At 41.4% G+C, this 12,871-nt stretch overlaps 3 protein-coding genes across 3 annotated transcripts; 1 reads left to right on the top strand and 2 right to left on the bottom strand.

Annotated features, from left to right (window-relative positions):
- Positions 1-1,139: 1,139 nt before the first annotated feature.
- Positions 1,140-5,137, top strand: LOC135648685 (uncharacterized). The gene is made up of 2 exons (XM_065166575.1): positions 1,140-1,276; positions 2,538-5,137. Exon 2 carries the CDS (start codon positions 2,575-2,577, stop codon positions 4,903-4,905), a length of 2,331 nt encoding a protein of 776 aa, XP_065022647.1. The 5' UTR covers positions 1,140-1,276; positions 2,538-2,574; the 3' UTR covers positions 4,906-5,137.
- Positions 5,138-5,442: 305 nt separating this feature from the next.
- LOC135648686 (pentatricopeptide repeat-containing protein At5g04780, mitochondrial-like) lies at positions 5,443-7,590 on the bottom strand. The gene has a single exon (XM_065166577.1). The coding sequence runs from the start codon at positions 7,445-7,447 to the stop codon at positions 5,588-5,590; it is 1,860 nt and encodes a 619-aa protein (XP_065022649.1). The 5' UTR covers positions 7,448-7,590; the 3' UTR covers positions 5,443-5,587.
- A 2,191-nt stretch (positions 7,591-9,781) lies between these two features.
- On the bottom strand, positions 9,782-12,122 carry LOC103997364 (zinc finger protein ZAT9). The gene has a single exon (XM_009418551.3). It carries the CDS (start codon positions 11,392-11,394, stop codon positions 10,120-10,122), a length of 1,275 nt encoding a protein of 424 aa, XP_009416826.2. The 5' UTR covers positions 11,395-12,122; the 3' UTR covers positions 9,782-10,119.
- Positions 12,123-12,871: the final 749 nt, after the last annotated feature.

Raw genomic sequence — 12,871 nt, 5'->3', positions numbered from 1 at the left:
CCAGCTAACACTGCAGCTCATCGTTATATCACTGTCATAAGTAGACTGTCGGATCAGTACTACCGAAGCCTTAGTAATACCATATGGAAATCTTTAATAAGAGGGGACCTTCTCCACACTCAATTCTGTCGATCGATGTCTCTCCTTGTCTCCATGAATTGAAGCTTGTATATATATATATATATATATATATATATATATATATATATATATATATATATATATATATATATATACATGGAGTCCAAATTGTATGACTAGATTGAGATCAAATGGTTGAAATCAAGCATTTTGTATTGATATTTAGTGGCCCAAATTAACTAGGATTAGAATGGAAATAATTGATTAAGTTGCTTTTGCAGTGATCATTTGCTACCTTTAGTTTCTCCATTAAGTATTTAAACTTGTTAGTTTCCAAAGCAATTATGAGGGAGCTACTACCCCAGTATGGTTATTTGATGTTCTAACTCGTCAAAGACTCGTTAAACCGGTTGGGTAGAAGTTATTCTATAACCTCGGCAACAAATTATATTTATAGGTTAGTAAAGTCCGTTTATTAATAAATAAATAGCTGATATGTATGTAGAGTTATTTTTTATTTTATCTTTTAGACTCATAAATAATTATGTAAAACGGTGTTGATTTATTTCAAATAAGAATTTAAGCTTGAGCTCATGCTTCACTCTTTTCTACAAGATTACGATACGTTGATTTTGAACTCTAAAAAACATTATCGTAATGTCATAGTTGGTCGGACCTAAACATGCTTGATTTTGAACTACGACGGTGTAATGATAATAAGAAAGGTGATGCAAGACAACGATGCAAGAATAGTAATAAGTCTAATGAAAATAAAAGTAAAACTATATTTTCATGGTACGAAGATAAAAGTAAAATATTTCAGATGCTCTACCCAAAAAATCCATAAAAATAAGAGCTTTATCTGTGAATTCGCTTATAAATAAATAAATAAATAGAAGAACAACCATATTAACGATTTGCCACGACCGTTTGTTCTGGGCGCTCTTGATGGTTCTCTTTGTCCCTAATTAGCACGCCGTGCCAATAAATACTCCTCGTCACTGGTGGGACCTCCAGCTGGGGTTGGTGCAGGCGAGCCCCTTCCGGCTCCCTCTCTCTCTCTCTCTCTCTCTCTCTCTGCGCGATAGACGGAGCACCAGGACGCCAGAAATCGCCGGAGGTCGTCGTTCTCCGCAAGTTCGCCTAAAGGGGAGATCGGATCTCCTTCTCGTCGCTCTGGTGGCCGGGAATCCCCGTAAGCTGCGATCTTGACGCTCTACCAATTCGTCGTACGATTGGAAAGGCTCGCCTTTGCTTCGCCCTTCTTGACTCCTCCATTGTTCCTGCTCGGCTTATTTCTTGATCCTATTGATCCTGAGGGAATTGCTTGCTTGGTTCCATGTGCTCTGTTCCATTTGCTGCTGTTTCTCTTTCTTGTGTCTATGGATTCGCACGTATCAAATGCATCCCAGAGCTCTCGGCTAGGGCGATATAATGTCAAAGGATTTGTGCTTTTGTGATTCTGTAGGTTTACGTTTTTATTTCTTGTTTTTTATGGTGAAAGGATTTGCGTGAGGTTTGGTTCTTGAAATTGTTAGAAGATTTGTGGAACCAAATAATTGCTTTCATGTCGATCAAATAATCATAGAAATACATATATGAGGTGAAAACAATTTCCCAATGGTACAATTGGATCGCTTTTTAATTTATTTTTGATCGTTTGTTATTATGCTATTACCAAACAATGAATAGCATGATACCACACTATCAAAAACAAATTAAAAGACGATCCAAGTACATCGTTGGGAAATTGTTTTAACCTCGTATATGTATTTATATATAAGATTGACTTATGTGAAAGCAGTAATAGTCTGATCATCTTGGAGCAATGGTATTATGCTTCTATGACATGCTCTATCATAGAATCTAACAGAAATCTCATGTTTTCTTTTTTGTGTTTGAATAAAGTTGTTGCCCCTTCTGCTTCCTGATTCTATGGTAACAAAGGATGGAGTTTTTCTTTTAGCTAGCTTGCTATGCTGTTGGTATGTTATTTAATGACAACATGAAATTACTGGAATAAGAACCAATTAACAACCTTAAGTTCAAAAAAAAATATAGGTCTCCATTTGAGTTATATCATCTGATGTATTAATTTGTTCTAGTTCTAATAATATATGAAATTTATCTCTTCCACAATTTATTTTACTTTTTTATACCAAAAACTTGTGCAGTATCATCAATTGTAAGCACATTAATCTTGTTAACATAATTCCTTTTTCTCAGATCTACTGGTATCATAATTCATTTACTCAAATGAAGTTTTGCAATTACTGTGTTACCTCTAAATAAGAAAAAAAAGACATTGATTTTTTTATCAACAGTCTTATCAAGTAGGTAAAAACTGATACTGTAACTCATCTAGCCATTATAGGCCTTTGTTAGGTATGCCTTTTAATTTGGTTTCTGGTTTATAAGCTTATTTTGTGCTTACCTTCCTGCTTTTTATGTTGCAGAAGTCAAGATACTAGTCACATTATATTTCTTACTCAAATGAGTGAAGACAGAGTTATTGTCTCAGAATCCCTTGAGGAAGTGAAGCCTAAAAGTTCACCAAGGATAAGTGCAGCAGTAAAAAGAAACACCAGTATTCCACTATCTCTTCCAAACAGTGATGAGAAGATTCTTTCTCGTTACTTAGGACCTTCTATAGGATCGTGCCATGATATCTGTAAATATGGAATTAAGCATGATTATGAAGCCAAGAGTAGGCATCACTTTTTTGCAAGGTTTTTGGCCCATAACCAGATGCCTGATGGAGAATGCAATCAATCAAATTTCATGGTAGTACACAGAAAGAAGAAATCAGAACTTAAGCCAAGGGCAATTTGTACGACAGATGAATTCACTGATAAGACTAGATTCAGTAAGCAGATGGATCTTCCACCTGAGAAGATAATTCGGACTTCTAATTCGCTTACCGATATAGCAGCAAGATCTGTTCATGAATCCTCAGGCATGAAGTTTAATGCTGCACCATATGATCAAGCAAATAATGCATTTCTCGAGCAGTCAGCTGTAGATCAAGATGAAAAATCATCAGAGGAATCTATGGACATTTCAACCGATGAGGACAAATCGAGCAACCTTTCCAGAAAATTACTTTGTGAATCTGTAACCATGGGACTTGATAGAACAACAATGCAAAATGATTCTGCCATTGAAGAACATGCACCCATTACACAGGCAGGAGAATCACCTGAGGAACCTGTTAGCATAAAGTTCATGATTTCGTCAACTATTCAGGAAGATGATGTTTCTACCAATTATAAAGCATCAAATCCATCAGATGGATCATCAGTGGAGCAAACAAGCATAGAGTTGTTGACTGCATCTCCCATCAAAGATAACATTGTTTCTGCTGACTATCAAAAAGCTGATGGAGCAGAGGAATCACCTAATAAGCTGATAGATATCAAGATGAAAACTCTTCCGGAATCATGTGAAGAAGGACCATCAAGCTTGAAATTGATGAATCCTAAGAGCAAATCATCTACTAAACACAGACCTGTTAGTGGGGCAGAAAGAGCATCTAAAGAAGCATTTAACACGAAGCTAAAGACTCCAGTTTATATAAGCCCTATATCTACTATCAAAACACCAAGTACTCAAGCAGGATTCTCCAAGGAACAGTTCCAGGTGAAGAGTTTGAGCACAGGTATCAAAACAAAGAGAGAGCTGAACAAGCTGAACAGTGGAAATGAGGTTACTGGAGTCTCTGATAGGCATAAAGGCATAAAGCAAGGAAAAGGTGACATATCTGGTGGACCAAAACTTGTCAAGAACAGTTCTGCATTAAGGAAAACAACAAGATCAGTCAAGTTGGAGCCTGAGCAAGAACGCCCATCGCGTGTCAAGAGCACTACTGCATCTGTTACATCTATAGCAATCAAGAAAGCAACTTCATCCCCTTCTAAGACAATCGACTCATCTTCTGAGCCTGCGATGCCTTTAAAGCTGAAGAAGATGGTAAAATCTTCACCTCCATTCATTTCTTCAACAGAGATATATGGCCGAAGGAATCAGGAGAAGATAATCAAGGTAGCAAAACCACTGTCAGCTCCATCCACCAAGCGTCAATTCACCAGGGTATCAAGCATGAAGCTGAGGAAATACAGGAAGTTCATCCCTTCTTTAACAGCGAGCAATCAAGCGAAAGCTGGAAATTTTGGTGTCAAGGATAAAACTGTCCATGCCTCTGAGCCTAATCTGGAGCATGTTGATCTCAGAACCCTGAGGCAAAAACTCAGGAAACACAGATTACATCCAAACAGTCAAGGAGGGCATGAGGAATCCGGAACTCAACCGATTAGAGCCAGTGAAACTGCTATTCACATAGGGGTATCTCAGAGAAGTTACAGAGATGTTCCTAAAAGTGAAATGAAGATTAAACCAGGAAGAATTTCTGGTGCTAACTCAGAAGATAAAACTGAGACATCTCGCAAGTTAAATTTCAGCAGAAGGAAGGTGGTTGACTTGCGGTCTGATAACAGTGCTCCAATTAAACTCAGACTCAGGCAGGTTAAAACAGTCGGTGGCAACCAGAAGCCTAAAGAAATAGAAACAAAGGGCTCTAAAAACAGGATGAAATCTGATGGTGCAGGGCCAAGGACTGCTCTCTCAAATGCTATTAATGTTGCTCTGAGACATCAAAATGTTGATGATAAGAAAGACACCCAAGGTCTGTTCAATAACGTGATCGCGGAAACTGCAAGTAAGCTTGTTGAGTCTAGGAAGAGCAAGGTGAGGGCCTTAGTTGGTGCCTTTGAGACCGTCTTATCTCTTCAAGAAAGCAAAGTAGCTCCACTAGTTGCAGTTCTCTGACTGATTCCTGATGCTTCAATAGCGTATGATGCTGCTTCCCTATAATCTCTCCTTTCAGATTAGTCAAATGGCTCTGTGGTGGATCCTGGTGAAGTTTATATATAGGCATTATGTTGAGAGGGAGAAACTTAGAGAGGTGAATTGGTTTGCAAGGCTTAGAGGTTTTGCAAGAGGATTGTGAACCTGTGTCACTGTCATCTTTCTTTTATCAGGCAGTTCACCAATTTTACTATCTCCTCCGCTTAAAGAGTTCATATCATCGTCAAGATTCACATAAAACTCAAAATGATCATAGTATAATGCACATGATGTCTCTTCGATCATCTCTACTCCATTTTAAATTTATTCTGATACCATTTATCACGATCCAAATCAATGAATTAAAAAATACTGTAGTCCAAAAAAAATGTGACTCTTCTACCACCGCGATCCTTCGCCTTTGCAGACGGGATCTCGCAGTTTGAGGTAGCGAAGCGGCAGGCGGCGTACTCCTCGTACGGCAAGAGCGTCAAGGAGGTGAAGATGTCACCGACCGAGAGATGATTGGACCTACTGTTCCACTTTATAGAGCTTCATAAACGGACCATTCCCAATATGCATGCAACTCATCATTTGAAGTCCAAAATTAGGACCTTTGATGAACTGATCAACAAACCATAAACCATGAAATCGAACCATTTTGTTACCAGAAATCCCCACAGGAGCAATGTCCTCTGCTGAAGTGGTGAAATCGATTTGTATCTCTAGCAATGATTTCCCTGTCAGTGATCATCGAAGCCGTTTTCATAAACGAATGGCAGTCCCCACACACTCTTAGGTTCTTAAATATCCTGATCGGTGTCCCGCTGGGCAACTCAATAAGACCAAAAGCAAGTGCCAATCTCTCACTGTGGTGTCTTAGTAGCTCCTCCTTTTGCCCTTCCCCTACATCATGAAGGTCGTAATGTACCTCAACCTTGTAAGCTAACCTGTTCATCTCCCTCCTAAGATCCTCCAACTTAGCATAAATCTCACTGATTCTTGGATGCTTGTTCTCTCCGACGACAAAGCTGTGAACTTTTCCTCTCACATCAATCCAACTCTTTCCTATCTCCTTTCTTGCGCCACTATCCTTCAAAAACTTCCGAGCCACAGCAACCTCTCCCCATTGTTTGCTTGCAGCATATATGTTCGACAGCAAAACATGGTTTCCTGCGTTATCAGGTTCGAGCTCAAACAGATGCTGAGCTGCAATTTTCGCCAGTTCGACATTGCCATGGACACGGCAGGAATTAAGCATAGATCCCCACATGGAGGCACTGGCCCTGAATGGCATACTCCTGATCAATTCCCAAGCTTCATCGATCCTCCCAGCCCGGCCAAGAACATCGACCATGCAAGAATAGTGAAGGACATTTGGTCGAACGGCAGCATCTCTCGACAGCAGGTCAAAATATCCACGACCCTCTTCGACCAAACCCACATGACTGCATGCGGACAGCACAGATACGTAGCTGACCTCATTGGGCTGTAGCCCTCTCTGCCGCATTTTCTCAAACAGCATCATGGCTTCGTGTGGTCGAGCGTGTTTGGAGAAGCCTGTGATCATCGCATTCCATAAGACGATGTTCTCGTCTTCCACGTTACAGAAGACCAAGTAAGCTTCCCTTATGCATCCGCACTTTGAGTAGACATCGATCAGCGAGGTAGCTACAAATAGGTTGGCGGCGAAACCAGCTCTTATCGCCACTGAATGCAGCTGCTTTCCTTCTGTGCTTGCTGCTATGCTAGCACATGCACTGAGAGCAGCAGAAAGTGTGAACTGCGTCATTTCCACTCCCATCTTGTGAGCATGACGGAAGAACCAAACCGCCTCCTCGTAAAGATCATTTTGCACGTAGCCTGCGACCATAGAACTCCATGACACCGACGATTTTTCTGGCATCGCGTCAAACACCAGCCGCGCATCACGAATCATCTTGCACTTCGCATACACGTCGAGCACTGCAGTCCCAACAAACACATTGGAATCAGCAGCAGTTTTGAGGGCCAAAGCGTGCAACTGCTGGCTTTCCGTGACAGCACATCTGGCAGCACAGGCACAAAGCACGCTTGACAACGTGAATTCACTGAGCAAAGACCCTTCTCGACGCATCTGCAAGAAAAGATGCAGAGCCTCCATGTCTTCCCCATGTTGAGTATGCGTGGCAATCATGGTGTTCCATGTGACCAGGCTCCGTTCAGGCATTCCATCGAACAGGCGACGAGCAAAGTCGACACGACCACATTTGGAGTAGAAGTTGATCAAGATGTTACACGTGAGAGTATCCGCAAGCAGACCAGCTTGAACAGCTAAACCATGACAACACTTCCCCTCCCTGGTTAACTGTTTCCTTGCGCAAAGCTGCAGGATTTCTTGCAGTTCTAACACTCTGATAGCGCCATCTTCGCAAACAACAACTCCTTTGTTCGAGGTTTCAAATCCAAATCTCCTTTGGCTGCGCAAACAACAAGGAAGCTTCCCGTGCGTGGAAATCAACCTTCTCATGGACTGTAATCTCATGACATAGATTTACCTCAAGATTGACAAGTTGGTATCCAACACCACAATCTGATCCTGGCATTTGGAGAGACTCATCCACTCACAACAGTTCAATTAAGGTGTCATATTGAAGTGGTCATGACATCAACTCGATACATTTAGCAGCTCATATCAACCTATGATGTTTGATCTCATTGACTGGGGATAGTAATGCAAACCAATGCTCTGTTGCCACCACTGTTTTGTTCACATATATACACCTTTGAAATAAATTAAATAATTTTTATATTTATCCCTTTAATATATCCTTCAAAAAAAATATGAAGCTAAATTGTATGATGATTTATCCTTTGTTTTGTGCTCTGATGAACAAAGCATTGAGTGCATTAGATTTTTTAAGCAATATATTTTTTTCCAAAAAAAAAAAAACATAGCACATACAGCTGATTTGATACTTCATAAATTAGCTAAATTAAATGAAAAACTAAGCAAAAAAATATATTTATATAAAGAATTAAGTTATTCCATCTTGTTTTGTTTCTTATTTCTGTCTCCACATATATTATAATTGTAGAATACTATATTATCACAATTATAATTTGCATAAAGGATTTCATTCATTAGGATAGATTGTAGCAGAATTATACATATGTGAATTAAGCACCATTGATTGATATACCATCACAGATTCATGAAATACACCATGCTTATAATATCCTACTTTTTTGAATTTATTTTGCAACAAAAAAACTCATTTAAACTTCTTATCTTTCCTTCTTTTCATACATATCTCAAATATAAAAAAATAACTTTTTTTTTTTTTTGTAGTCTTTCCAAGCATCACAGATCATATCAAACAGAGCTGCCAATTTGAATCACCATTAATGATTTTGACTTGATGGAATTGGAGCTCCAAATTCTTGCCATAGGGTTTTTGCACAACTCATCTCATCTGGAGTTGGTAGTATCGCTCAACTCAATGATTTTGACACCAAACCAAGAAAATTCTATTACTATTATCAGAATTAACAGTCTAGCCTTAAGAGTCAAAATACAACACCAAAATCAAATGGGAAGGCCTCTTAAGGTCCAATATAGAAGAACAAAATGGTAAAGGAAATAACAGCAGTTGTAGCAAGAAATGCAATCCTAAAGAAAATATAGAACACAAACAGTTCCAGAACCAGTCATTAGGTCAGAGCAAAGACCATCACTCTCCATGTTGTAAATACTACCATCAATCAGGAGAGGATTGCAGAGCTTTCTCCAAGTAATGATGCAGCCAACCTAATTCAGTGCAGGAGAATAAACTTGCAAGAGAGAAGGAAGACTCAGCAACATGTAGCCCTCTCTTCCCAGTGGACAAAGATGAAGTTGAATCAATTTGTAGACATTATGGATATGCTACCTATCCAATAGAAGAATCTTCATGTCCTATGTATTTAGTCATTATCATGCATGTACTACATCCACTTGGTGTGTGACAGTAGAGTGGGGAAGTGGATGGAAAGTGAACAGAAGTCTTCTCAGTTGGTGTCAAAGTTAACCTAATGCTAACCAGTCCAACGTTGAAGACATGACACTGAGAAAAGTTAGTGTCGAAGTGCAGTAGATATGTTCAAGCACTACCCTACTTTAGTAGAGCATGGAAAGCTAAAGACACCAAATGTGGGTGAGGAAGAGCTTTGTTCTTGACGGAGGTGTAATAGATAGACACAGGTGAAGAATGAAGTTTCTGTGTATGCCATCCACAGGATTTTTTTTCAGGGAAAAAGAGAAGTCAACAGAGAAAATGGATCGTCCAATTATTGTTCTTGAGATGTAGAAACCAATTTCCATTGCTCCCAGTCAGATTTGATGTAAGCATTTTGGTCCATGGCTATTGTGTGGAGTCAAAAGGTTCTGTCTGAAATCTTGTTCAAGAACAATTATGGATGAATAATAATATCATTCATTTGTAGTATCAGCAAGAATTAAATTCTCAATGTTTAGGTAAATATAACCACTGACTAATCATTAATAATTCCCATAAAAAAGTGATGAAGTATAGAAGATTTCACAAGTCACTTGTTCCCAACTTAGATACAGTTCAGCAGATTGTCATAGCAAACCAACATAGTAGATATCAAAAGATCTCTGCTTCTACTCTTGCTGGTATCTTATTTGCAGGAGGTCAAGAGAGATAGTGACAAGATGCAGTTGTATTCAATGAATGATCACTTGAAGAACAGTTGTTAAGATCTTGTCATTACTTACTTTCCTTTGTTTTCTTCATCAAGTGAATTCACATGCCAAGAAAAATTCCCATTGTCAGATGAACTAAATCTTCTCCGGAAATTGACTCCTCAATCAGGAACAAGAAAGAATTTACACTAAATTGCTAAAACAAGTGGAATAGAAATTGAAAACTACATCATTTTGATGAGAACTGAAGTTACAACAATTGCAGATTAAATGAAGTTTTCAGGATACCTCTGTTTTACAGATGACCTTTACTCAACATGCAATCAACATTTCAATAGAATGATCATTGCTGATGAACACTGTCGAGCACTGAGCTTCTTTGGAGTTTCAAACCACTGATTCATAGGATGTCATAACCTCAACATCGGTTTATTGGACAAAACAATGTAAAGGAGAAGCAACTGAGAAAACAGAGGTCAAAGGTCAACTGTCAGCAGCAACTGGACCTGTTAGTGGATGAAACAGTAGCTCGTGCTTGAGGTTGACTCCCGTCCACCATAGTCGTCGCTTCCATTAGCAGGAAGGTTGAGATCGAGCAACTGGGACATCTTGAATGGCTGGCGAGGAATCACAACGGGGCAAGCAGTGTTTGCCACCAAGTGAGACCTCTTGTGACCGCCCAAAGCCTGGCCGGAGCTGAAGAACTTACTACAGATCGGACACCGATGACCCTTGTTCGACTTGGGTGATCCATGGCGACCGAAGGTTTCCTCCGTTGCTGTTCCATTAATCGAACCATCTGTCTCCATGCTGTTGTCAACGCCATGGAGCCTGTGGCCATGGCAGCCTTTCATCCGCTTGTGCCTTGCTCTGTGGCCTCCGAGAGCTTGGTAGGAGCGGAAAACCTTGTTGCAGGGCTTGCAGTCGAACCAGCTTCTCTTCTTGGTGGCCTTGTCCGAGCAACCATCCGATCTCTCCAGTGTGCTTGAAGAATTCTTTCCGAGTCGAACACCACTTGCATCGAATCCAGGCTTCATGCTTGGTTCGGTAACAGCAGAGCTCAGATCTTGCTTGGAGCAATCAGGATTCATGTCATCCCTAACAATCCCAGCATCGGAAGCATCAGATTCCACCTTCTTGAACTCGGTTCTTAAATCATCTAACTCGAATCCCTTCTTCTCACTGCCATCTGAGACAAAGTCCGAGCTCTCAGGAACCTCTGAATCCTTGTTCGGAGACTCACTGCAGCTGCCGCTCCAGTGTCTGACACCCTTCGAGAGCAGCACGAGGCTGATGGCGCCGTCCTCGTCCTCGGGCTCGTACTGGCAAGCTGAAGAGGAGCAAACAGAGGCCAGACCGATCCACTTCGAGAGCATCTTCCGTGAAACGGTTGCTGCTGCGGCCTCGCTGTCGAATTTGTTCTCGAGGCTATTGCAATGGTCGGCATTGCTGCAGGAGCCGTCACGCTCTCCTCTCTCCTCGTAAGGTCTCTCGGAGTGGCACCTCATGTGCCCAAAGAGCGCTCTCCAGGACAGGAACTCTTTCCCGCACTCCTTGCACTGCACCTCTCCACCTCCACCGCCGGAATCCGATCGCTTCCGAGTCTTCCTGGCGTTCTCCCTCCGCCGCTCGTCAGACGAGGGCGACTTGGCGGCCACGTTGACGTGAGACCTCATGTGGCCACCCAAAGATCTCCCTGACGGAAAGCTCCTGCTGCACACCTTGCAGCGGTGCTTCGACAACGGCAGCAGCCCCGGCGCCGGCGTCAGCCGATCTCCTTCCATCCGAGTGCGTGCACTGGCCAAGATCAAGAACGGACAGTTTACGAGCTCAAATGGGTTCAAGAAATTCCCCTAGATCTTTGAGGCTTCCTGATTTCTCGGCTCAAGATCTAATTGCCCCAGCTCTCTCTCTCTCTCTCTCTCTCTCTCTCTCTCTCTCTCTCTCTCTCTGCTTCCAACTGCCCTGCTTTCTCTTCTTCCTCGCGGAGTGTGAAGATATCTTGTAGCAGCTGTGGGAGGTTTTAGCTTCTGTGCAAGCAGTTACAGAGAAAGAAAGGGAGAAGAGGAAGGAGAGTGGTGGTAGCTTCCATCGAGCTTTTTCTCCCCTTGGTAGCCATTGGGCGGTGCAGGGGGAGGAGAAAATCCATGCATAGAAGCAAAGTTAGAGAGAGAGAGAGAGAGAGAGAGAGAGAGAAAACTAGCACGTGTACTCAACCGAGGCTTCTATGTTGTGTCATTTCTCATCAGACGGCGGTGATCATGGCAAGAAAGAGGTCGGATCCTCCACCAAAATCCAGCTGCCCCTGACACCGTTCCTTTGTCTTCCCCCACCTGGTGGCCCATGGGAACAATGGAAAAGGGGAAGGAAGTATTCTTCCAAGGTGGGGTTTTGTGCTGGATGAGAACTCTCTGCTTTCTGTGTCACTTGTCGAGTGGATGTGCACACAAGAAAGGATGATACAAAAACCACCACCATTCCTCCTCCTCCTCCTCCCTTTGAAACTCCCGTGCTTCTTGTGAACCTGCAGGTGTCACTACCTGTAGCTTAGGATGGCCCTTTGAGGAGCTGGGAAAAGGTCAAATGTGGGACCCCTTCTTTGTAGAACTTGTGCATGATCCAAAGCCTCTGAGTTAGAGAAGGGCTCTTCTCTTGGTGAAAGGTCAACTTGGACTCAGGTGAGGGCAAATTCTGTGGGTGGTTTAGGTCTTGTCTGCTGTAGGCACCTCTCTTAGCACTGAGGAAATAGTTTCAATGGAAGTGTCTCTATTTCAACAAAACAGTGCAAAAGAAAGTCAAGAAGAAACATTAGCAATGCCATAATACTCAAAGTTTCACATTGAATGAAACAAATACCAAACAGAACACAGTGCAACCAAGAAACATTTAATATTTTAGACAATGACATAGCACTGCATACAGTATTTACAGGAACAAAATTGAGCAACATTTTTCTTTGTTCTGACCTTTATACTCCAATTATGATGTTCATCTAAAAAGTATTATACTTTAGAAAGAGAATTAAGGGAGGGAGGGAGTGTAGCAATGAATAAAGCAGAGGATCCTTCTGCATATTGGCTAAAAAGTGGAAGTAGCACAGGATGTTTGCCCTCCATTGCCTTAATCTGGAGTGACCTAAAATCCATTGCAGTTCTGGTGTTTTGGGCCTCCTCTTCTTATCATTGGATAGCTGTACAAGTTCTCCTGCTGCTTGGGATTTGAATCAGAAGAGTAAATGAAATGAGCTGCTAAACTTGACAC

This window comes from Musa acuminata, chromosome BXJ3-9 (assembly GCF_036884655.1).
Source record: "Musa acuminata AAA Group cultivar baxijiao chromosome BXJ3-9, Cavendish_Baxijiao_AAA, whole genome shotgun sequence".
NCBI lineage: Eukaryota > Viridiplantae > Streptophyta > Magnoliopsida > Zingiberales > Musaceae > Musa > Musa acuminata.
The sequence above is the reverse complement of the archived record's forward strand: the minus strand, read 5'-3'. Positions and strand labels throughout refer to the sequence as shown.

Coding starts and splice junctions, on each gene's coding strand:
- LOC135648685 (XM_065166575.1), top strand. CDS start 2,575: ATGAGTGAAGACAGAGTTATTGTCTCAGAATCCCTTGAGGAAGTGAAG.
- LOC135648686 (XM_065166577.1), bottom strand. CDS start 7,447: ATGAGATTACAGTCCATGAGAAGGTTGATTTCCACGCACGGGAAGCTT.
- LOC103997364 (XM_009418551.3), bottom strand. CDS start 11,394: ATGGAAGGAGATCGGCTGACGCCGGCGCCGGGGCTGCTGCCGTTGTCG.